A 23635-nucleotide genomic window follows, 5' to 3' on the forward strand; every position below is an offset into this window, starting at 1 on the left:
GTCCCCTAACACCCCTACTCTACTTGCGCTATATTGATGACATCTTCATCATCTGGACCCATGGAAAAGAAGCCCTTGAGGAATTCCACCATGATTTCAACAATTTCCATCCCACCATCAACCTCAGCCTGGTCCAGTCCACACAAGAGATCCACTTCCCAGACACTATGGTGTTAATAAGCCATGGTCACATAAATACCACCCTATACCGGAAACCTACTGACCGCTATTCCTACCTACATGCCTCCAGCTTTCACCCTGACCACACCACATGATCCATCGTCTACAGCCAAGCTCTGCGATACAACTGCATTTGCTCCAACCCCTCACACAGAGACAAACACCTACAAGATCTCTATCAAGCATTCTTACAACTACAATACCCACCTGCGGAAGTAAAGAAACAGATTGATAGAGCCAGAAGAGTTCCGAGAAGTCACCTACTACAGGACAGGCCTAACAAAGAAAATAACAGAACGCCACTAGCCGTCACCTTCAGCCCCCAACTAAAACCCCTCCAACGCATTATTAAGGATCTACAACCTATCCTGAAGGATGACCCAACACTCTCACAAATCTTGGGAGACAGGCCAGTCCTTGCCTACAGACAGCCCCCCAACCTGAAGCAAATACTCACCAGCAACCACATACCACACAACAGAACCACTAACCCAGGAACCTATCCTTACAACAAAGCCCGTTGCCAACTGTGTCCACATATCTATTCAGGGGACACCATCACAGGGCCTAATAACATCAGCCACACTATCAGAGGCTTGTTCACCTGCACATCCACCAATGTGATATATGCCATCATGTGCCAGCAATGCCCCTCTGCCATGTACATTGGTCAAACTGGACAGTCTCTACGTAAAAGAGTAAATGGACACAAATCGGATGTCAAGAATTATAACATTCATAAACCAGTCGGAGAACACTTCAATCTCTCTGGTCACGCGATTACAGACATGAAAGTCGCTATTTTACAACAAAAAAACTTCAAATCCAGACTCCAGCGAGAAATTGCTGAATTGGAATTCATTTGCAAATTGGATACAATTAACTTAGGCTTGAATAGAGACTGGGAGTGGCTTAGTCATTATGCAAGGTAGCCTATTCCCCCCCCCGACGTTCTTGTTAAACCCTGGATTTGTGCTGGAAATGGCCCACCTTGATTATCATACACAATGTAAGGAGAGTGGTCACTTTGGATAAGCTATTACCAGAGAGGGGGGGGGAAGAGAGAGAGTGAGAGAGTGTGTGTGTGTGGGGGGGGGGGGGGGGGGGGACCTGGATTTGTGCTGGAAATGGCCCAACTTGATTATCATACACATTGTAAGGAGAGTGATCACTTTAGATAAGCTATTACTAGCAGGAGAGTGGGGTGGGAGGAGGTATTTTTTCATGCTTTTTTGTGTATATAATAAGATCTTCTACACTTTCCACAGTATGCATCCGATGAAGTGAGCTGTAGCTCACGAAAGCTTATGCTCAAATAAATTGGTTAGTCTTTAAGGTGCCACAAGTACTCCTTTTCTTCTTACCAGGTTAGTAGATGACTATCTTAGATACCCTATTTCTCACTTCAGCACACAATGGGCATTATAAAACTGATATTCGTACTTGGATGAGACATTTAATTATTGTATTTGGTGCCTAATACCATATTGATGCACTAGAAACAGAGCTTGCAGGAGTTTCCAGACCATTGAAACACCTATTCTGAGTTCTAGACTTTCCTGGCTCTACAGGTGTGGGCCCCAGTGGACAGAGCAAAATATTTACAGCACATAATCTTCCCATCAGAGAATGCATCTCTTAACTCTTACAGTGTACCAGCCCAACATCCATAGACAATGAAGCCCTTTGGTTATCCACAAAACAATACAGAATGGGCACCAGCAGTGCAAATTTCCCACAGTGCCACACCCCACTACAAATGTCTCAGCCCATAACCATGTCTAGTCTAGAGGTTTTGGTTATGTGATTGTGTAATTTAAAGACTGTATCTTAATGCATAGGCACAATGGGGCAGAGATAAAGTTACACAGGCAACATTAATTCAGGTGTTTCCTAACTTTAGATTGACTTTGCAACCTTAATGTTCTTTTAATGTAGTTTTTAAACATATAATTTAAGTTTTTTAACACCTTAAAAACTGAAAAACAAAAACGTCATTCTGTAAAACCATACTGACCCCTGACAGGAGGCTTGAGCAGGGTTGATATCTTCAGATCCACTGTGCAGTCTTTTACCATTTGAGTTAATGGAGTAACTGAGAGGAGCTGAAGGCTGTTATCTTCTATGTGGACCTGCCACTAGAGCAGTGGTGGACAATTTACTGCCTGTCAGGGTAATCCGCTGGCGGGATGCGAGACAGTTTGTTCACATTGACCGTCCGCAGGCACCACCATCCACAGCTCCCAGCGGCCACGACTTGCCATTCCTGGCCAATGGGAGCTGTGGGAAGCAGCGGCCAGCAAGTCGCTGCAGCCCGTGCCTCTTCCCGCAGCTCCCATTGGCCGGGAATGGCGAACCACGGTCACTGGGGGTGGCTGTGCCTGTGGGTGGTCAATGTAAACCAACTGTCTCATGGCCTGTCAGTGGATTACTTTGATGGGCCGCAGGTTGTCCGCCACTGCACTAGAGGGATGGAGATAAATAGCAGTGAAACCCACTGCAAAGTGCCAGACAGTAAAGGAATACAGAGACTCAGGAGTAATGGGTTCAATTCCAGATTCTACAGAATGCCCTCTAGTGATTACAGACCTTTCTGCCCTTCTGGTCTCATCACCTCCAGGATCCTAACCACCCACCCACCAACATTCCTCACTCCTCTGAATTCAAATAAATCTGCTTCCTCCTCCTACTCCAGGTTGCCTTGGCATCAGCAGCAGGACCACAGGAGTGTTTCCCTGCTCTCAGGTCCTATGCTTGGTGCCACAGCAGCTCCTGGCAATCGCAAGGAGAAATTGCTGGGAAAGTCCTTCTCAGCCATTACAGCGCCAGAGTGGATCATGCACTGTCCAGTCCAATCACACGAAAGCTTTGAGATTTAGCTGCCAAGCTAACGAGTCTCTAGGCATGTACAAACTACAATTTTTCAGGGGCTTATAATTTGGCTAGAACATCTCAATGAAACAATTGTAAGAATTTTTTTTAAATCTTATTCTTGCAAAATTGAAGAACCATTTTAGTTGAAAAGAAAAAACCCCAAACAAAATAGCTTTGCTAGTGTAAAACTCAGTTTGAGCCCAGTACACTACATGTTCTGCAAAAAAGCGAACACAGCGAGCAGGATTTGAAAAAGAAATGTGCGTGAGTGACGACTTCCATCCCAATTGTCAAGCAGGTAAAACTTCCAGAGTAGGTGATGGAAAGAACCCGATAGATCTTAAACACCCAGTCCTGTGTTCCCACACGGCGCTGACACACATTATACTTAACTTCACACCTCGGCTATTCAATTTCTGTGCCCGCGCTCTTTACCAATGCACCTCTGTCAATTCACCTCAACCCTAACCGGCACAACTCCACTCAATCTCTCCCAAATATTAAACCCAGGCTCACTGTAAACAGAAGCATGGACACTGCAATGTAATCTGCACAGGCTGCATGTTAAAGCAATTCAGGAATGTGGCACTTTTATATGGAGTACATTACTCCTGGGTTCCACAAACTATGCTGGATGACAGTTGGCTTTTAGGTGCAATTGAAGATGTTGGCTTTTGTTTATGAATCCCTAATGAGTTGGATCCTGATAACTTTAGTCTCCTCTCCTCCCATTTGATACTGTTGCTGTTGAGATCTTCTGAGGAAACAGAATCAACACCCCTAGCTTAATTGTGAGAGGGATGAAGGCTTGGAGCTTCTGTTTTAACTATAGAATTCTATTCCCTGTTAGCTTGCCAAAGCTGGAATCTGACGACCTTCAGGTCATGTTGCAAGGCTTATTTGTTCTCCCAGGCTTTTCCTGTGTCCGGGTGGAGAGCATCTGCAAAGTGTGATGGGAGAGCTTTCTGAGGGATTCAACAGAATTTGGAGTGCTGTTTCTCTTGGACTTTGGTCTCAGGAGTTGTTCTAATTTTACATTATTTTAACAAGCACCCAGAGCATTGGTTTATAGAGCATGGCTGTGATTTTTAAACAGAATACAAGTAAATGTTAAGCAGTATTTCCTTTGTCACAAACTGTGTCAGCACACTGGCAATATGGATGATTACTGATTCTTTATCTGTAATGTACTTGTTTTAAATTACAAAGCAAAGAATAGAAGCTTTAATGGGTGCTTATTTAAAAAATACTTTTTCTATTACACACTTGCCAAGCTGCAAACAATCTTTTACTCAACTGAATATGAATACAGCAGCCACTAGTCAGCACTGAGTGTGCTAAGACTATTATAAAACATCTTAATTGAGGCCGTGGTTTTATTTCACATGCTCTCAGAAGCAGATACAGAGCAATATAACAGCCTTATTGCAAATCCCAAAGATGACTCATTTTTACAAGTTAACAATTCGTAAAACTAGATGATGAGATAAACATTTAAAAAACAAACGGCAGTTTTATTGTGCCTTCCATTTATTTTTTAGATCTTGGACCGATTACAAAGAAAGTGCATGGCAGAGGCAATAAATGCAGCACAGCTCAACTGTAGTACAGCATTTGACATACTGCCACATGAAATCTTGCTGGTAAAATTAATTCCAATTGATCTGGACATGGACACTGTCATATTGACTGAAAACTGACTGAAAGACTAAAGGATTATGATTAACAGGCAAGGTCAGAGAAGAGGCATTTAGTCGGGGCACAGAGAATGGGGTTAGATCCTGCTACATTTAACATCTTCATTAATGATCTAGGAAATGGAAAAAACAGATTATTAGTGAAATTAGCAGATTCTGTTAAACTGAAAGGAGCAGCAAATACCAGTGCAGAAAAAAACAAACAAACACAAAAAAGGCCCTAGAGGTCCAAAATACAGGCAGGAAATAACATGAAATTCAACCTGGATAATACGGCTAATCCATCTGGGGAAAATAATCCAAAACAGAGATATTCAGATGGAGGAAGAGAACTGGGGAGCAGTAATGCTGAGAGTGAACAGCAAATAGGATAGGACTTTGCAATGCAGAAGACTGACAAAAAGAAAAAACAAACAGAACTTTGTCAATTTTGGCTTGCATCTACTAAGCCTAACATCCCAGAGAAACGAGGAAATATTCCCTTTATACGGTTCTTGTGAGACTACACCTAGCACATTACATACACTCAAATACTAGAAAGACATTGACATGTAGAGAGAATTCGGAAGAGCAAGAAAAGTAAGTATGAGGCTGGAGGACTAAGTTACAAGGAAAGATTAAGGGAACAACAATTTATTGCTTTGCTAAACAATGACTCGGAGCAGGAGAAAATAAGTGTCTACAAATACTTGAAGGGTGTTACACACCAAGGAGGGAGAAGACATGTTTAAAACTAGTTCAAGGGGACACAAATAGGAAGAATGGAATTGAAAAGGAAAATATAGATTGACTATTAGGCAATATTTCTTAATAGTCAGAATTAGTTGGCTGAGGAACAGTCCCCACAGAAAGGGAGGAAAGCCCCATTTATTGGGATTTAACAGCCTATCTAGAGAATGGGCCTTAAGGAACAATCCTGGCCTGGCTCCTTATAGGAATGGATGAGATGTGAACTAAACAGACTGTTCCACCTTTATCTTTTATGATGTGGTACAAGAGGACCCTGGGAAGTGACACACCCATCTATGGCAGTGAAACTTGGGTAAGTCAGAGGTATCCTCAAACAGCTGGAGATGGAAAACATTCTAGTACCAGTGAAAAGTGCAGTCATCACACTAGACACTGCTGCTTATCACATCCATATTCAGGCCTCTACCCCAGCTGACCATTAGATGATCTGTGCTGGTATGTCCCTCTCTCTGCAGTTTGGAGACTGACCACAGAGTTATGAAGCAGAGCCAAGCAATTTATCCCAACAGAGAGGTGGAGTGTCTCCCCTGCATTCTTACAGAGGGATGTCTCAGAGTAACTCTCTCACTCCAGGAAAGCACTGCCAAAATCAGAGATAACAATCACAGGAAAACGCTATTTGTGGCTTTGTAGCATCCGTCATGGAACAGCCGTTATGGAAGCTATTCCACTGTGTAAAGCTACCACCATTCAAAATGAAAAGGTTTAAAACCTTAGCCAGTCAGGCATACACACTAATCCCACTGCTTCACAGCCACAGCTCACTACTTGGGACACCTACTGGGTAATTACTGATTAAAAAAAGACATGCATTAACCGTAGGCATATTTCAGAGATGTAAAGATGCAGTGTGGCTCTCCTGTGGTAATGGAAAATGCCATGACACTGTCCTCAAGTGTATAGGAATTAACTCCAGTATCCCGTCCAGATTTAAATTCTGATTATTACATCATTCTGCCTTCTTAGCATTCCTTCTGCAGTTTCAACTAGGCATGGTTTTCAACCTCACTGCCTCACTTAAATGTTATGTAGCGCCGTATTGAACAGCTGCCATGTTTTACAGTGGAAGTGGTTAAATTTCAATGGTGGTTGATGGGATCACTGTGCACATTTTGTTAAGTTTGCCCATTGCTTTGGGAGGAGATAAATGGACTCTACAAATATCAGACTTATTGGGTTGACAGCCAGGTTCTTCCACAGAGCAAAAGCACAAACAAACCTTCTCCCACCCTTAAGACAACGGCTCATCCCCACCAGCTCAAGCAATTGTGTTAAGCTAGATAGGAAACATCCACTTAGAGTGCAACAAGAGTGCATTCATTTGGTATAAGCATTGCACGGATGTGGTAAGCATCATGCCTAGCCTTCAGACAAGATACTAAACTGAACTCTCATCCTTCCCCAATCACTGGTGGCTGCTCTCCAGGTAGAAGTTAGGCACTTTTCAAACAGAGTTGACAAATAATCCCAATACCCCAGCAGAGAGACTTCTTCAACTCCTTAGTGAAACCAACTCTAACACCCCAGGCTGGGTGCAAGATATTTATAAGCACAGAATGGCTGCCACACACACTGACCCGGTAGTAGTAATGTTCATATTTGGGATGCTCCAAGTATGGGGCATGCTACAGACACAAAAACTGCTGCATGGTTGATGTCAGGCTTCAAGCCATAGTAAATTTTCACAACTCCATTCCATTTAGATCCTGATACCATGCTCCATCACTGTGGTATGCAAGTCCCTAGTAGATTTTTAATCACTCATTGGGGCGGAAACTTTTGACCCTTAGCCTTATAAGCCAGCAACCACAGCACTGAGCCACACAGCCAGCTAAACTAGACACCAACACAAACAAAGTGCTGTAGCAGCAGAGGAATACTCACCCTCATGGATGTTTCTCCACCATGTGGCTGCTGCAGCCTGAAGACCTGAGCCACCATGTGTTCTGTGGAAGGGTGCAGGAGAATGCGCCGGGAAGCCAGTCCCACCATCACATACCTGCCCATTGGAGACAGGCTCACAGAAATTGCATTGGGGCCTGGGGATAGAACATAACAGGTGACATTTCCTGTGAGGAATGGCCAGTGGCTCTGCAATGTCCTCATTAATTATCTACTCCCTCATCTGCCTTATAATCCACTATATAATGAGCTCATGCTGCAGTGACCACTGAACTAGGAGAGGCCTACCAATGCCAGTTAGAACTCTGCAAGGAGATTCCTCACAGCAGTGCCCTCCCATTAGCAACTAGGATTCCAGTACATCTTCACAGCAGTACTCTCATCATCAGCCAGGACTTCTGCAACAGGAGCTTCACCACAGCGGTGCCACATCATTGCCCGGTCAGAACATTGATATAATCTTCCTTACAGCAGTGATGTGCTACTTCATTGTGATCTTCGGATCAGGGCATTTCAATGCCAAGAGTACGCTCCTGAAGTAACAGTCCTGGACCTCTCCCATCCCACCCCCCTTATGCATTCTTACCAAATCTTTTCGTGTATAGCATCTCGCCCAGGTTGTGAGGTGCCAGAGAATACACAGCCAGTATGCCTTCATCAGGAAAGCCCCGCTGACTGCTGGGAATGAAGGCTGCCAGGAGCTGCCCATCTGCAGAGATATCGCAGCTAGCATCATTGTAAATCTTGCAGTTCTGAACAAGCACATTCACAGAGGCTGCAAAAGAAAAGGAAAGAAAGGAACAGGGGTTAAAGAAGTAAAGTTGCAGTTGGGAAGAACTGAGGCTCAAGCCTAGCGCCAGAGATAGGGATCTTCCATGCAAAAGGGCTACAGATTTTTGGTCTCCTTAAAAAGGTACCACAGTATTTACAGCCCTACTGGAATACAATCTATTACAAAATGGAGACCAGACATTTTGAGGCTTCTGAGGCTGGGGAAACGAGATCCATTCACCTCTTAGAATCTTCAGCCTTAAGCAGAGAACCAAGGACGATTACATGCTATCAAATCACCTTCTTCATTCTGATACCACACTTTGCTAAAGATGGCATAGTTTAGAACAGGAGTTTAGAACTGTGGACCTTTGAACACTTGAGGTCCACAGAGAGGTGGCTGTTCACAGGGTCCTTGTTTCCAGCTGCTAAAAAGGCATTAAAATATTTATTATCTTTAGCTACTTTCCCTGATATTTTCCCCATATTAGTAACTGCTGTAGTTGCCACAGTGATTTTTGTGTTCATGAATGGGAGAGGAGTAGGGGACCCAGACAATGGATTCTGAAGAGAGATGTCAATGAAAATCTGCCTGTTAATCTGTAGTGTATGCTGAAAATCTAAGAATCGTTATTTTAGGGTAATTAGAATACATATGGCAAACCAGGAGCCAAACACAGACATCTTAAAAGAGCTCAGAGTTCAACAGAGTTGCCAGCCTAAAGCTATATTCCCTTTATTTGCTCCAGTAAACAGGAAATAAAGGGTAAACACTCCTCACTCCAGGTAAGAAAGCCCACTTTTGGTGTGAGCATGCCAAATCCACCCTAGATATGGCTAGCAATTTTCGCTGGAAGAACATTCTTTTCTGGCCAGCCCAAACACCTCAGCGCCAACCCATCATTCCACTACTCCAAAGCAAAAAATAAAACAGAAAAAAATGCATTGTATGCGACTATATTTGAGAAACAGTCTGAGACCAATGAGGCAGCATGGTCTAGTGGACAAGACACTGGACTGGGAGTCAGGTAAACTTGCTGTGTAAATTTGTGCTACTCACTTCCCCTCCACTGTGTTTGTATAGCCTCCCACCATAACCATTTGTCTGTCTTGTATATTTTGGTTGATGGCTCTAGGCACTAAAGTAATAACAGACTATTGTAATGCTTACTCAAGGAGCAGAGAGAAGTTTGCCCATGCAGCTTAAACATTAGCACTTCGGGATTTCTGACGGCTTAACTGTGCAATATTCTCAAGAAGGTCTGGGCCGGAATTGCATGGGCTCTTTTTACAAAGAAAATCAAGAACCACCTTCACTTTCCAGGACTTTGAAACTCAGTGGATTACAAAGCATTTGCAATATTAGTCTGTTTAAACTCCATGTTGTAGCACTGTTTTGATAAAAAGCAATGGAACATGCTGTTCCACACACCTTAGCCGAAGGCACCCATGGAGTGCTGCCTCAACTTACAAAGCGCACAGGGGCCTTCACACAACCCCTTCAGACCTTACATGGTCTGCAGGAGGACTCAATATATTTGGCTACAACTACACATAGGTGCACCAAATGCTTCCTCAGCTGGACAACCAATGAGTGTAGTAAAAAGGAATCTGCTGGGCATGCATGGTATGTCATTTTGAAAGGCCCAAACTCAAATCAAGCCCAATTTTCTCTGTTCCCAAGGTATTTTTCCTGAAGGCTGGTCCTTGCCCAATTTCAAATTTCAGCTCCTGCTATTTCATCTAAAAAACTGATTAAAAATAGTTACAAGCATTAATAATAGACAAATTAATTCCACTCCCCACAAAAAAAATATTCTTCTACTTAAAATGGCTGAACCATTTTGCTCAACCTTGGATGACACCAAGTACGGTGAGTTTAGCTTAACAAAAGAGAAGGTTAAGGGGTGACAATCACAGGCTATAAGTATAAACCTAGCGACAAATATTTGGCTCTTCAGTCTAGCAGAGGAAGGTAGAACACAATCCAATGGCTGGAAGCTGAAGCTAGATAAATTCAGAATGGAAATATGGTGTCAATTTTTTACAGTGAGAGTAATTAACCATTGGAACAGTTTACCAAGGGGATGGTGGATTCTCCAACACTGAATTTTAAAATCGATATTGGATTTTTTTTTTTTTTTTTTTTTTAAAAAGCTCTGCTCTAGGAATTATTTTGGGAAAGTTCTACGACCTGTGCTATATAGGAGGTCAGCCTAGAATAGATGATCACAAATGTCACTTTTGCCCTTGGAATCTATGAGTTTCAGCCCATAAAAGTGAAAGTGTCAGAATATGATGGTACTGAAAACAAGGGGTTCCAATAGAAACTGGTAAACAACCGCAACTAACTATAGAGGTCTGCGTCTGTAAAAAAGCTCCATAAAATGTACAGGGCACTACAAAATATATACAGTTGACCAAAAGAGGACAAAACACCAATTTCAGGGAGCTTACTGCCTAAAGATGCACGAGTGGATACAGTACAGAACAGAAAGGCGAGAGATCGTTCCATCTGGAATGCTTTGCATAATTCAGAAGTCTGCAGGAGGAAAAGAAATGGCAATTTACAAACTAGCCTGAGACAGTGCTAATTTGAGGTGATATCAGAAATTAAAGTGTGAGCCTGGTAGTTGTATCAGTCCATAAGAGGAGAGCAGGGCAAGAGAGCAGATACAAAGCAGCAGCAGCACACGTTACATGGAGTATCTGAAGAGGCATCTGCAGAGCACTGTTCCTTTTTAAATTTGCTGCATATAGTGAAGCCCTCTTAGCAAGACAGATTGTTAGCTTCCCTGCCAGAAGTGAGCCATCTACCCAGCTTGATGTAAGCCTGGAATATGAGAACATCACAGCTGCACTGTACAGGGAGAGCATCCTGCATTTCAGTCCTTTCAGATCTTATTCACACTGACTTTGTGAAGATGCTTCTTTTGCCCAGTTTACGTATGGTCATGGGAGATGTAGCACTGCCATTAAGGGTTGAGAGATGCCAGGTTCACAGGAGGGAAAAAGTCTTAACTCAAGAAGTGGGGATCTCAGCAACCATCAGCAGGTTTTTGGTACAAGTAGTTACTCTCAAAGAACAGGGAATTCAAAACTTTCCAAGTCATGGTGGGTGGAGCTCTCTATACACCTTACAAGATTCTAGGTAGTTACTCTTTGGGACCTGCTCTATAGGAACAGCCAGTACAGATGATTTGAGAGAAAAGTTTGCTATTTCAGTAAAAATCATTGTGACAAGGCTGCCCTTTCATCTCCTGTTTTCTTTCACATTGTTAATGCAGTGACTGTGCTGACAGAACAGATCAAAAGAGACATCAGACAACAAATTAAGCTGTTGTGCCAACTTGGAGTGCATTACACCTACAGTACGATTATGCTCAGAACCAAGGAAAGTTTGGAATGCCAGCAAGAGAAGCGTTCTGTTTGCTCTGGGTATCTCAGGAAATAGCAGTAGCCAGAATACTGTGCCCATTCCCAGCCGCCCTCAGTGTTCATCTTCCTCATGGGCTGTATATCGTTTCTCGTAGACTTTATTTATTACAATTTCTTATGCCACACACTGGTGTGGGTGGGAGAGGGCTTACAAATCAGTGGGTACTGATTGTCTCCCATCTTGAGACACGGCCAATGTTACATAGGAGAATGGATTTCTGGCTTGTGACTGAGTGAGGTGAACAAGACCAGTTTGCCCAAGGTAGCACTCAGCAGCATAAGAAGAAAGACTATATTTAAAAGGGTGATGGGCAACAGACTTATGCTCAAAGTTTCACCTACTTTAATATATGTAATCTAGAGAGGAGTATTCAAAATTTTCTAATCAATTTACTGTACATCAATACTTCGTTGCTGAGAAAAAATAAGAACACTCACTAGAAGAAAACGCAATAAATGGGCAGTGTTGGCTCTGCTTCTGCCACCAACCTCCCAGTCCACTGCTGACATGGTGACTATCATTAAGGATATGCTTTAGTCACGGAGGTCACAGATTGTGTGACATTAACGGACCTCCATGACTTCTTCAGCTTCAGCCCCCACCACAGCAGCTGGAGCTGCCAGCAGCAGAGGCTAGAGTGGTCTCCCCCTGCAGCTGCCAGGGCTGTCTCCCTTCCCCCCTCCACGGCCAGAGCTGTCCAGGGCCAGAGCTATTCACAACCCCCACCTGCCCCGTGGGCACAGCTGGGGCCAGAGCTGTGCCCACCATCACTGCCAGAGCTGTCCCCCCCAACCCCCAGCGCGGTCATCCCACTACCCTCCCCACTAGCAGACACAGCTGAAGCTGACCTTCCCTACCCCAGAGGCTATGACTGGGGCTTGGGCTGTCAGTTCCCCCAAGCAGTCAGCCCCTCTTCCCCCTGGTTATTTATAGTAAGTCATGGACAAGTTGAGGGCTTCCATGAATTTTTGTTTATTGCCCACGACCTGTCTGTGACTTTTGCTAAAAATAACTGTGACTAAATCTTAACCTTAACAATCATAGCTCTGCCACAAGGAAAACAAAGAGTAGTGTTCATTTTGGAGTCATTAAAAACAAAAGGTGGGAGGAGGGAGAGAAGAAATAAAAGCTTATTAGCAAAATGGAAAAAAAGACAAATCAGTAGGGAATGAGATGGGATTTTACAGTCTTTACTCTAGCTGTCTATTTGGTGCCAATCTCTGTACTGTCCGAGGCTTCTCGAGAGAGAAAGAGAGAGAGAGAGAGTGTGAGTGTGTGTCTCACATTATCTCCCACACCCACCCTCAGCATTTAGTAAGACCTGCTGTTGAGATGAATTCTGAAGCCTGGCTTGATTCATGGCATCGTCCCATGAATTCCATGCCTTAAGTGTTAGGATAGCTGTCTATGCATTGGGAAACAGTTGAACGAAGAACGTTTTATCTAACCGCATTTTGTTAATGACATCCTCTTCCAGAGTCATCTCTCATGTGAAAGATGGCATCTCCGATAGCACAATACCCCCAGCACCACGACAGGGCACTGGGTTCAGTACTGACACAAAGGAAAGAACACTCCTACAGAATGCCTTATATTACCTCTGCACCATCTGGATATTCCTTGAAGGTGTCCCATTCAAGTACTAACAAGATCACAGTTCAATGTAATTAGGTTACAGGCCATTCCATGACAGGCAGGTCTGACACCATTAGTAAGGGGGAAACAGCCTGGAGAGGTTTCTCACCGACACTCCTAATACAACAGCAGCTGAAACAAGGTGTGGTGCCATTCTTATTTTTGCACTTAACGCCTAGAGTTTATAGTGGTGGATGCACTAAAAATACAGAAACACAGCAGAAGAGGAGGTAGGCCTGTCTACTTCAAGGCGCACCAGTTCAATTAAACTGATTTAGGTGATGTCTACACTATTACTTCTGTCACAAAACTCATGTCACTTGGGTATAAAAACACACCGTTGAGCGACGTAAGTTACACCAACATAAGCACCCGTGCGGAGAGACCTATGTCGGGGGGGGGGAGGGGGAGGGCTTCTCCCACTGATGTAGCTACCACTGCTCACTGGGGATGGTTTAATTATGTCGATGGGAGAGCTCTCTCCTGTTGGCATAGAGTGGCTACACAGGAGATCTTACAGCAGCACAGTTGCATCAGTACAGCTGTGCTGCTGTCAGCTCTCTAATGTAGACATAGTCTTAGGGACACCAGTGTAAGTCTATATGTAGATGCTCTTCTATGGGTTTAAAATAATCTTTTTGATTTAGCTTAATCCTGCAAAAAAAACCCCAAAAATTAACTTAAACTGAACCAAGCAACTCAAACCGAAATACAAGTATTTTCACACAAACTTTGATCAGTTTCACTAAAACCAGTTGAAAAACACATTTCTAATGAACATGGTGGAAGCTTGCATATAGACAAAGGCAAAGATAAAAACTCCAAAACCCTGCGTGGACATGCTTACTTCGATTTAATCCCTCCTCATATTGCTTTAGAGTCTGTCAGGAAATTTATAGGTACAAGTTAACGCAATATAGTGGGCTTCAAGAGATATAAAAGTATGTCCCACAGAGATACTGTTTGCAAGTTAATTTTGGGTAAATTGATGTAACTTGTGTGATCAATCAACACCTTGGCAAAGAAGTGAAAGCGAGGGGAAAGGAACTGTTCAAGGTCACATCAATAGGGCCCTACCAAATTCAAGGCCATGAAAAATGCATCATGCGCCGTGAAATCTGGTCTCCCCACCATGAAATCTGGTCTTTTGTGCACTTTTACCCTATACTATACAGATTTCACAGGGGAGACCTTAGACCATCCCACACTTTGCTGCAGATTGGCCTACTCATGTTTGCCATCCTTGCCTGTCAAGTGCCCTTCTCTTCAAATCTTCCCATTTCATGCTGAGGTGCTTGATGTCATTCACAATTGTTCGTTTCCATGTTATTCGCGGTCTTCCTCTTCTTGCGTTTCCTGGCTTTCATTCAAGGGCGGTATTTGGTTAGTTATTTGTGAGGGTGCCTTTTCCAGTAATTTTTCTGACTTCTTTATTCATCTTCCTATCTCCATATCTTATTCCCAATATTCTTCTCAGACATTTCTAATGAAATGCATCCAGCTTTTGCTTATCTTTCTTGGTAAGTTGCCATGTCTCACTGCTATATGTTGTGATGGCGATAACATTTGCTTTGTACACGTTCAGTTTTGTCTTGAGGAAGATGTTTTTGAGTTGCCAGATGTTTCTGAGTCTTCCAAATGCAGCGTTTCCCTTTCAGATTCTCATTTCCTTGGAACTAGTACCATCTTGGCTGATGGTACTTCCAGATACGTAATATAGTCCACCTTCTGCAGTTTCTCTTCTTCCATTTTGATTTCTGTCCCTGTAGTCCCCATTAACATGACTTTACATTTTTTTGCACAGGGAAGACCAGCGTTTCTCAAATTGGGGATCCTGACCCAACAGGGAGTTGCAGTGGGGTCACAAGGTTATTTTAGGGGCAAGGGTCACGGTATTGACACCCTTCTGCTCTGCTTTCACAGCGGGGCGGCTGGAGAGCAGCAACTGTGGGCCGGGCACCCAGCTCTGAAAGCAGCGCCATGCCAGCAGCAGCCCAGAAGTAAGAAACGCAACACCATACCATGCCACCCTTACTTCTGCGCTGCTGCCTGCAGAGCTAGATGGCCAGAGAGTGGTGGCTGCTGACTGAGGGTTCAGCTCTGCAGGCAGCAACACAGAAGTAAAAGTGGCAATACCATACCATGCCATCTGTACTTCTGTGCTGTTCTGGCAGCAGCTCTGCCTTCAGAGCTGGGCTCCCGGCCAGCAGCTGCTGCTCTCCAGCTGCCCAGCTGTGAAGGCAGTGCCGTTGCCAGCAGCAGCACAGAAGTAAGGGTAGCAGTACCGCAACCTCCCACCCCGTACAATAACCTTGCGACCCCCGCCCCCTGCAACTTCTTTTTGGGTCAGGATCCCTACAATTACAACACTGTGAAATTTCAGATTTAAATGGATGAAGTCATAAAATTTATGATTTTTAAAATCTTAGGACCGTTAAACTGAACAAAATGGACTGTGAATTTGGTAGGGCCCCATACATCAGGGTTCAGTAACAGACAATCATAACCTCAGGAGTTACTGGCTCCCAGTGCTGTTCTCTTTCCTCTGTGCCCCAGTATAAGGTCTCAGGTTTCAAGTGCAGCTCTGGAGTAATTCTGGCCAATGAACCAACAAGAGCAGGGGTCCATGAACCACAGGTTGCAAACCATTGTTGTAAGATGTACAAAGTGCCAGAGATACGTGCAGCGAGTGAGTGGGAAGGAAAGGGAGAACTAAATACCTAAACATTGTAAAATTCAAATAAATGAAGGTAAGGAAGCCTGGAGCCAGGTTCTGGCTAGCCAGAGTGGGGAACCAGATGGGCACAGCACAGGCTTGCAGCAGGGACCGAGGCTGCAGACAGACAGAGGATGGGCATGATGGCAACAGAAGACAGAAATATTTGAGTCCAATAATCTGCTAGTTATAAATGATCTCTGAATGGAAGTATCCTAGCAGGGGAGAGGGAGGAGTTTGAAATATTGATGCCTCGAGGAGCAGATGGTTCTGCCTTTCTCTGGGACTCCATAAATTATAAACCAACACCCTACACAAAAATTTAACAGCAGCCTGCTCCAGGGCAACCGGATGAGCCTAGAAGAGTTATTAGCAGCTGAAACACTTTTCAAATGCATTAAAAGCAAGTGGAGAAGCCCAGAGGATTTTAAACCAGCAGCAATGTTTCCTCCTCTCTGATCGCAGCTTTATCCTTGTGCCAGGGTCTCTGACTAGGGAGGGAACACTTCTTGTGGTCAACATGGCAGAGACCTGCCCTTGGGCACAGGTCTGCTTCTCAGGTGAAAAAACCTAATTAGTACTACAAATTAATCGAATCACTGACATCTGGTACAGTGCTCACATCATCTGAGAAGATGCTACCTGCTACTCTCCAAAAGATACAATGCCCCTCAGACAAACAAGATTGCATTTAATTACCTTTTTCCATGCAACATTAAGAACCAACTTTTAGAAATGGGCCTCATTTCCAGCAAGGGTGTAACCCTTGAAACACCACCCTATGGATTTCCAGGGGAGGGGCAACAGAGACAGAGAAAAGGAAGCAGTGCAACTCTCCCTCTACGCATGGGACCACCAGCACTCTTATCCCTACATATACAGTAGCTGCCTTTATTCCTGGGATAGGCTCCACATACTTAACTGTGAAAGAAGAAGGCTCCTTAAAAAAGAATCCATGCCCCTCCCAAGCACCATCAAGTCACTGAAGGCTGCACTCTGCTGCACAGAAATACACTACAACAGCGTTTCTCAATGACCAGTCCGTGGACTGGTGCCGGCCCCTAAGATCTCCCTGACACAGTTTAGGAAGGCAGCAACTGGTCCCTGGTATCAAAAAGGTTGAGAAACACTGATCTACAACTCAGTTGTTTCATGGGTAAGTAGGTGGGGAGGAGAGAGAGAGAGAGAGAGAGAGAAGTCCAGTGATAAGGTTTTCATCCTTCACCTCCAGCAAGAAAGCTGGATGCGGCTCCCTTTGAGATCCCAAACACCATAAATCCCAAGGGTCATTGGAAGCTATAGTTACAATTCCAACCACGTGTTAGTATGGTATGCAAGAGACCAAGTGCTTACTCCAAACTCTAATGCAGCTGGGTGCTGCCAGAATACCACCCAGTCAGCCCTTCCACTCCATGCAGCTCTCCTGCACTTATGAGAATGTTCACTGATTTGAGGAGATACCCACAGAAACTGATCCACCCAAAGAACCCTAGATGAAGTCAACAAGGTGTACGTGGGCAAAACAGAGCGGTAAGAGCACCCTACATGATTCCAACAAACTTGCTAATTATTTAATGGCTCCAGTTGAAGTGACAATCACATCAGGAAATCCAGTGTGCTTGGACTGGACCTTTGGGAATTCCTAGGAATTCTGGTGCTAATGGGGCTCAGTGGGTAGGGGGGACCTGCAAGGAGGCATTAGTTCCCTTCCCAGCTTACCATTGCTGATTTCAGGCAGGTCAAACTTGGTGAAGTCCCACCACTGGAGCCGGTAGGTGGTATTGGCAATGTTGCTGGCTACAGCTGACTGTCCATCTCCAATCACAGCCCCTGGAGGGAAGGAGAAAACAATTAGCAACTGGACATCTTTGCTTTCCCTAACAGATTATCTGAAAATCACAATATAGGAGATGAATCAACAAACATTTTCAGTGCCCAATGCACAAAGGCCTCTGGTTTCCTAAACAAAAGTAACGAAGCAACATTTACAGAAATGGTAACAACTCACAAACCTCTGAGCAGAGGAAATGGAGAAAAAGCCACAACCATCCTTGCATCACATTCTGGGGACGGAAGATGGTTACCACCAAATATTTACCCAAACACAAAGGAGGTTTCATTTATTCCTACCTACTCTCATCTATTCATTTCAGATTTATCTTAATTTATTGACACCATCACAAGGTGCATGTCATTAGCTCCCAAATTTCTATGCAATTTGGAAAGCAGGCAAATGTATGCTAAGGAACAAAAAACTATGGCCTTTAAAATGGCTCTCATCAGAATTAATTTGTCCTATATGAATATCCGCCTTTGTATTCCCCATTCCCACTCTTACTTCCCATCCCTGAAGGGACTGTTTGACTATAATATCTATCCCTATTAACAGGACATATATTTATGAGAAATCAAGGAGCCAATATTTGAGCTGATCCTGGGGCAGGGTGGGGGGGTGGGAGGAGGGAAGAGTCTCGTCACTCCCACAAAGGAGAGATCAGAGAGAGGACAGGACAGAAAGATGGTATGTTCCAAGCAGTCACAGAATAGCAAACACATATGATCCCCTTGTCTTAGTCCATGAGCTTGCCTTCCCTTTGCCTTTCCTATTAATTTTATGTGCCATGTTTGTCTCAGGTAGGTGTAAGCTTTTCTGGGCAGAGAATCTCTCTCTCAAGCCCGATATAAAGTTATGGTGCTATATAAATAGCACAGTGCTCATTATGCTAAAATGCAGGTGAACTTGATGACTAGGCTGGGCAGAATTCAATTTTTTTAATATAATTTTCATGCAGGATATCAATGTTTATTCATAAGGGTTTTCGTTAGATTTTTATTCATTTAAAAGTTCACAGTTGAGTGAAATTGGGAGAAGAGGGGATTAACATCACATGTCTAAATATACAGAGTACATATCCTTAAATCAAACTGAAGTTCTCAAGCAGCATTTTTCTTACTTTGTCTATCTGTAAACTTAGATCATCATCGATGGAAATATTTTTTCATTGTGTGGGTATATGGTGACATGGACGTTCATCGACATTTACCAACAAAAATGTAATCCTGCCATGTCTATTACGGACTGACTTATGCAGTTGAGTCACATGTGTGTCCCTCCTGGCCCTTTAAAATGACACCCGTGTATAGTGTTGTAGCCTCACAGAGGTGGTTCTTTGGTAAAGTCACGTTTTATTGGATATGCCTCAGCCTCAGCACTAAGAGAAACTTAGAAAACTTAGAAAACCACCTCCTATTTCTTAATTCACTCTGATCTCTGGCTGGCACGGGGGAAAGAGGCTCAACATAGCTGTCGGCATAGTTCTCTTCTCTCTGTAGCTCTGTTCTGGCTGGCCATACCTACTGCCACAGAGGCAGCCAGAAACTTATATTCCCCCTTGCTGGAGCTAGGTGCCATTCCCAACTCCAGCAAGCCCTATCAGAAAGCTCAGACAATGCCCCAGAGCATTCAGTTAAGAGAATGCCCTGGAAACTCATACCTAGAAGAGATGTGGCCAGAAAATAAACTTCTAAGCACACTGGTTTGAAACAAAGGAATCACCCTGGCACATCACAATGGAGTAGCTCAGTGGGATTGCACTCAACTTCTGGGGAGGTGGAGGAGAAGAGAGTCAGTACCCACACAGCAACAATGTATTTGAAGGGTTGGGAATAATCACATATTTCATATTCCTGCATAGACAATGCCACTACCTTCAAATGCAAGCAGGCCTAGTGCTGTGGAGACACAGGCGCACACACAGACAAAAGCCCAAGTTAAAAGAATTTGGTCATGGAAAGGAAGACAAGCCAAATAGAATGAGGGAGAATGCAGACCCCAGACTTTAAGGGAATTTGTTTAGCTGGAGCATTCTTGGCACTAATGATGAAAACATTAGACTGTTAGTAGCCAAGTTCTCCCAGAAAGTCTGCACAGGATGCTGCAGCAGCCATATTAGACGAGATGAAATTTCTTGAACAATTCAGATTTTGATTTGTGCCAGACATACCAACTGCCCTGGCAGATGGGTGGGAGTTTGCTAGGCACCAGTTGGCACAATGGCATGCAAGGTGATCAGGCTAAGCTTCCTAGATTCTTTCATTCTCCCTTCGCTCCTCCCTTATCAAATCCTAGCAGAAAGCTCAGGGCAGCAAAATAAAGATGGTCTGAAAACACACTGAGCAATGCTTATGCTCTGTCTACAAATAAGAGAGGTGAGAACAAGGGCAAAGAGCAAACTCAAGAACAATCCTGACGAACAAAGAGGAAGACACTGAAAAAGGGGCTGCTGGTCCCCTTTATACAGATAAACTGTCCTAAGCCATGGTTTGTGGTTCCAGTGAAAACTCTGAAAATATGTCCAGGATGAGATTTCAGAGCAGTCAGTCAGAGCTATATATTGTGTACTCAGCTACGACAGGCCTCCAGCGACTAACAGCCCTCCACTGTGCTCCCCTTGGCCTCTCTATCTGCCTCTTTCAGACACACACTCAGACTGCTTGGAAAGCAGAATTGAGAACCTTTTCTATCACTGTATAAATGCCTAGTGCTTTCCCTCTATATCCCCCCCAAATGCACAGGGCTCCTCTGAGAACCCTGATGGTAAATGATGTTCAGTATGCTACTAAAACTATCCTGCACCTGAGAGTTAATACCCATCAGCAAGTCCATATCTGGGGAAGGGAACGGGAGACAGATCGGCAAGTTTAAACTCCATACTCCTAGGTCTGCTGTTTTCAAGCCTGCCTTGAGCATGTAACTGCAGCTTCCTCTGGTGCGGCCACTGTGCAAGGAGAGAAGAAAAGGAAACTGAAGTCTTTGTACAAAAGGCACAGTGATGGAACCAGCAGGGTGGGAGAAGTAACAGAAACTATCATGATTAGGTTACAGTAATTGCCATATAAGACTTGGTCACAAAATGGTTTCTCTTCTACAGAAATACTGCAGATAGTAAAGGAAGCAGACATACCACGCAGGACACCTACTCTTGTAGCAGCCTAGCTGCAGTAAGACATAAGCCTTTCCTGGCTTGTGAGGAGGATCTTTACATGCCCTTTGGCTCCCAAAGAGAAACCTAACAAGCCCCCTAGTAATGCCACAAACAGCAGTCTCCCTTCCCAAATCCATGCACCACTTTGTATGAGTAAGTCATCTTTTTAGTGTATGCGCAACATACCTCAAGATGATCAGGATTCACCACCGAAATCGGTTCACTGGTTTGATTATTAGCTTCACTGGCCTGGGCAGTGATGGGGAGCACGACATGAACGCTGATGAGTGTGTCCATGTGAGTGAGTGAGTGTATGAAAGTGGGAGCACACTTCTGTCCACAAAGCCCTGGCTATCAGCTGCACTCTCAACCCCTGGGATAACAAACCTTTCCAGTGTTCTTAACCTTGTACACTTCTAGGCCTGGCATACTGTACAGATGCTATTTCCCCCTCAGTAAAAATGGCAACGTATCTGTTTGTTGGCTTTGTGACACAGTTGTATCCATTGCTACAAACACTGAGCGACAGCAAGCCACTGGCAAATGTTTCCTGAAATTTTCGAGACCTTCTGGTTCTGCCCAGAGCCCTTTCCAAAAGGATAATGGTGTCCATTACCCCTTTGCTCTTTTTTTCCTGGAGGTGCCAGACTCTCTTTCAAGGGGTAAAAAGCAGATCCTTCTCTGTTGTTCCAAGAAAGGGTAAAAGCAGCCCTGTGCCCCTTCACCCACATGGCAGCCTTCTACACAAACACACACAGAGTCTGGCAGAAGCTAACACAATAGATGGGTGTTACCGCCACAGATAGCCTAAACTAGAAAATCTCATCCATAGCAGAGAGGAGTGGGCAAAGGCACCAAACCTAGAAAGGGTCTGCTGTGTATGGATGTCCATGGGCAAAAGGGTTCTGGCCACTTCGGATCCAAAGCGGTTCACCCCACATAATGTCTATTCTGCAAATTTACATGCTTTCATTAAGCAATTATCTACATTTACAGTAATTATGTAATTGAGAAGTGTAATTATTAAATTACATCTAGTTACATGTAATCAATGTCATTCAGTTTTGTCTCTCAAATCCAGCCAGAAATTTCACACTTACATGCACCATCCTACAATAAAGACAATTAAGAGAAAGCAAATCTTGGACTCTCAGTAAAAAGGGAGAAGTAGGGGGAGAATATACTTTCATGTGTGCCCCTCATTACCCAGGGCCCACACAGCACTGCCCCAACTATTTCAGTTGGTCTCTCCAATGGACGAGGAGTCAGAAAGGTGAACAATTTAGGAAGAAAGCTAAAAACCCCTCTCCCATTACTCAGCAGTTTCTGAACAATGAAAAGCATCTGGGACTTGCTCTCACTGCTGGCTTTGCCAAACCAGGTACTGACCCAGGAAGGTGCTGCTGTCTCTTAAGCTCTGGCGCAGCCTGGAGATACTGAAGGAACATCCACACAGGGATTAAAAAAATCTGGGGCTGGAAAGGTCAGTTGACTCAGGCTTGCAGAGCGTGGGCTCCAAGCTGAAAAGACTGCTGTGTAAATGTCTGGGCTTGGGCTCAGTCTGGAGCCCAAGTTCTGGGACCCTGCCAGGGTGGAGGGGCTCAGGCTTCAGCCCAACCGTCTACACAGTAATTTTTAGCCCCACAGCCAAAGTCAGCTGACCTGAGCCAGCTGCGGCCATGATGCGGGTCTTTTTTCCCTGTGTAGACATACCCTAAGAACACTTCAGCTTCTTTCATAGATTCGAAGGACAGAAGGGGCTATTGTGATCATCTAGTTTAACATCCCACATAACACAGGCCAGAGAATTTCCCCAAAATAATTCCAAAAGCATAGCTTTAAGAAAACAGCTAGTCTTGATTTAAAAATTGCCAGTGATGGAGAATCCACCACAAACCTGGGTAAATTGTTCCAGTGGTTAATTACCCTCACTGTTAAAAAGTTACACCTTATTTCCGGTCTGAATTTGTCCAGCTTCAATGTCCAGCCATTGGCTCATGTTATAATTTTCTCTGCTAGATTAAAAAACTCATTTTCAAATATTTGTTCCCCATGTAGGTACTTATATAGTAATTAAGTCACCTTATCCTCCTCTTTGTTAAGACAAATAGATTGAGCTCCTGGAGTCTATCCTATAAGGCAGGTTTTCTAATCCTTTAATCATTCTCATGGCTCTTCTATGAATCTTCTCAAATTAAACAACATCCTTCTTGAACTGTGGACACCAGAACTTGACACAGCATTCCTGCAGTGATCACACCAGTGCCAAATGCAGAGGTACAATAACCTCTTTTCTCTTAGAGAGACAAGGTGGGGGAGGCAATATCTTATTGGCCCATCTTCTGTTGGTGAGAGAGACAAGCTATTGATCTTACACAGAGCTCCTCTTCAGGTCCAGGAAACTAACTCATAGTGTCACTGCTAAATACAAGGTGGAACTGTTTAGCATAAGTTGTTAACACATATTTCAAGGGACCATTCAAGGTGAACTCCTACTCATAACTCCCATTTATGCAGTCAAGGATTACATTAGTCCTTCCAACTATAGCATCTCACTGGGGGCTCATGTTTAGCTGATTATCCACCATAAGCCCAAAAATCTTTTTCAGAGTCACTGCATCCCAGGATAGAGTTCTCCATCCTGTAAGCATGGCCTACATTCTTTGTTCCTAGATGTATATATTTC

General features: G+C 43.9%; 1 protein-coding gene across 9 annotated transcripts in view; it reads right to left on the bottom strand.

Moving 5' to 3' along the window:
* AMBRA1 (autophagy and beclin 1 regulator 1) overlaps positions 1-23635 on the bottom strand; it is a 199053-nt gene that overhangs the window by 58266 nt on the left and 117152 nt on the right. For all 9 annotated transcript variants that reach the window (XR_012159410.1, XM_078853294.1, XM_078853296.1 and 6 more), the window contains 3 exons: positions 17684-17794; positions 7990-8178; positions 7386-7540 (listed from right to left, as the gene is read on the bottom strand). Coding sequence is in view for 8 of the 9 variants with exons in the window: in XM_078853294.1 (XP_078709420.1) it covers positions 7386-7540; positions 7990-8178; positions 17684-17794 (455 nt within the window). In the remaining variant the exon portion in view is untranslated. The remainder of the gene's footprint in view (positions 1-7385; positions 7541-7989; positions 8179-17683; positions 17795-23635) is intronic.

Source organism: Lepidochelys kempii, chromosome 6 (assembly GCF_965140285.1).
Source record: "Lepidochelys kempii isolate rLepKem1 chromosome 6, rLepKem1.hap1, whole genome shotgun sequence".
Lineage (NCBI taxonomy): Eukaryota > Metazoa > Chordata > Testudines > Cheloniidae > Lepidochelys > Lepidochelys kempii.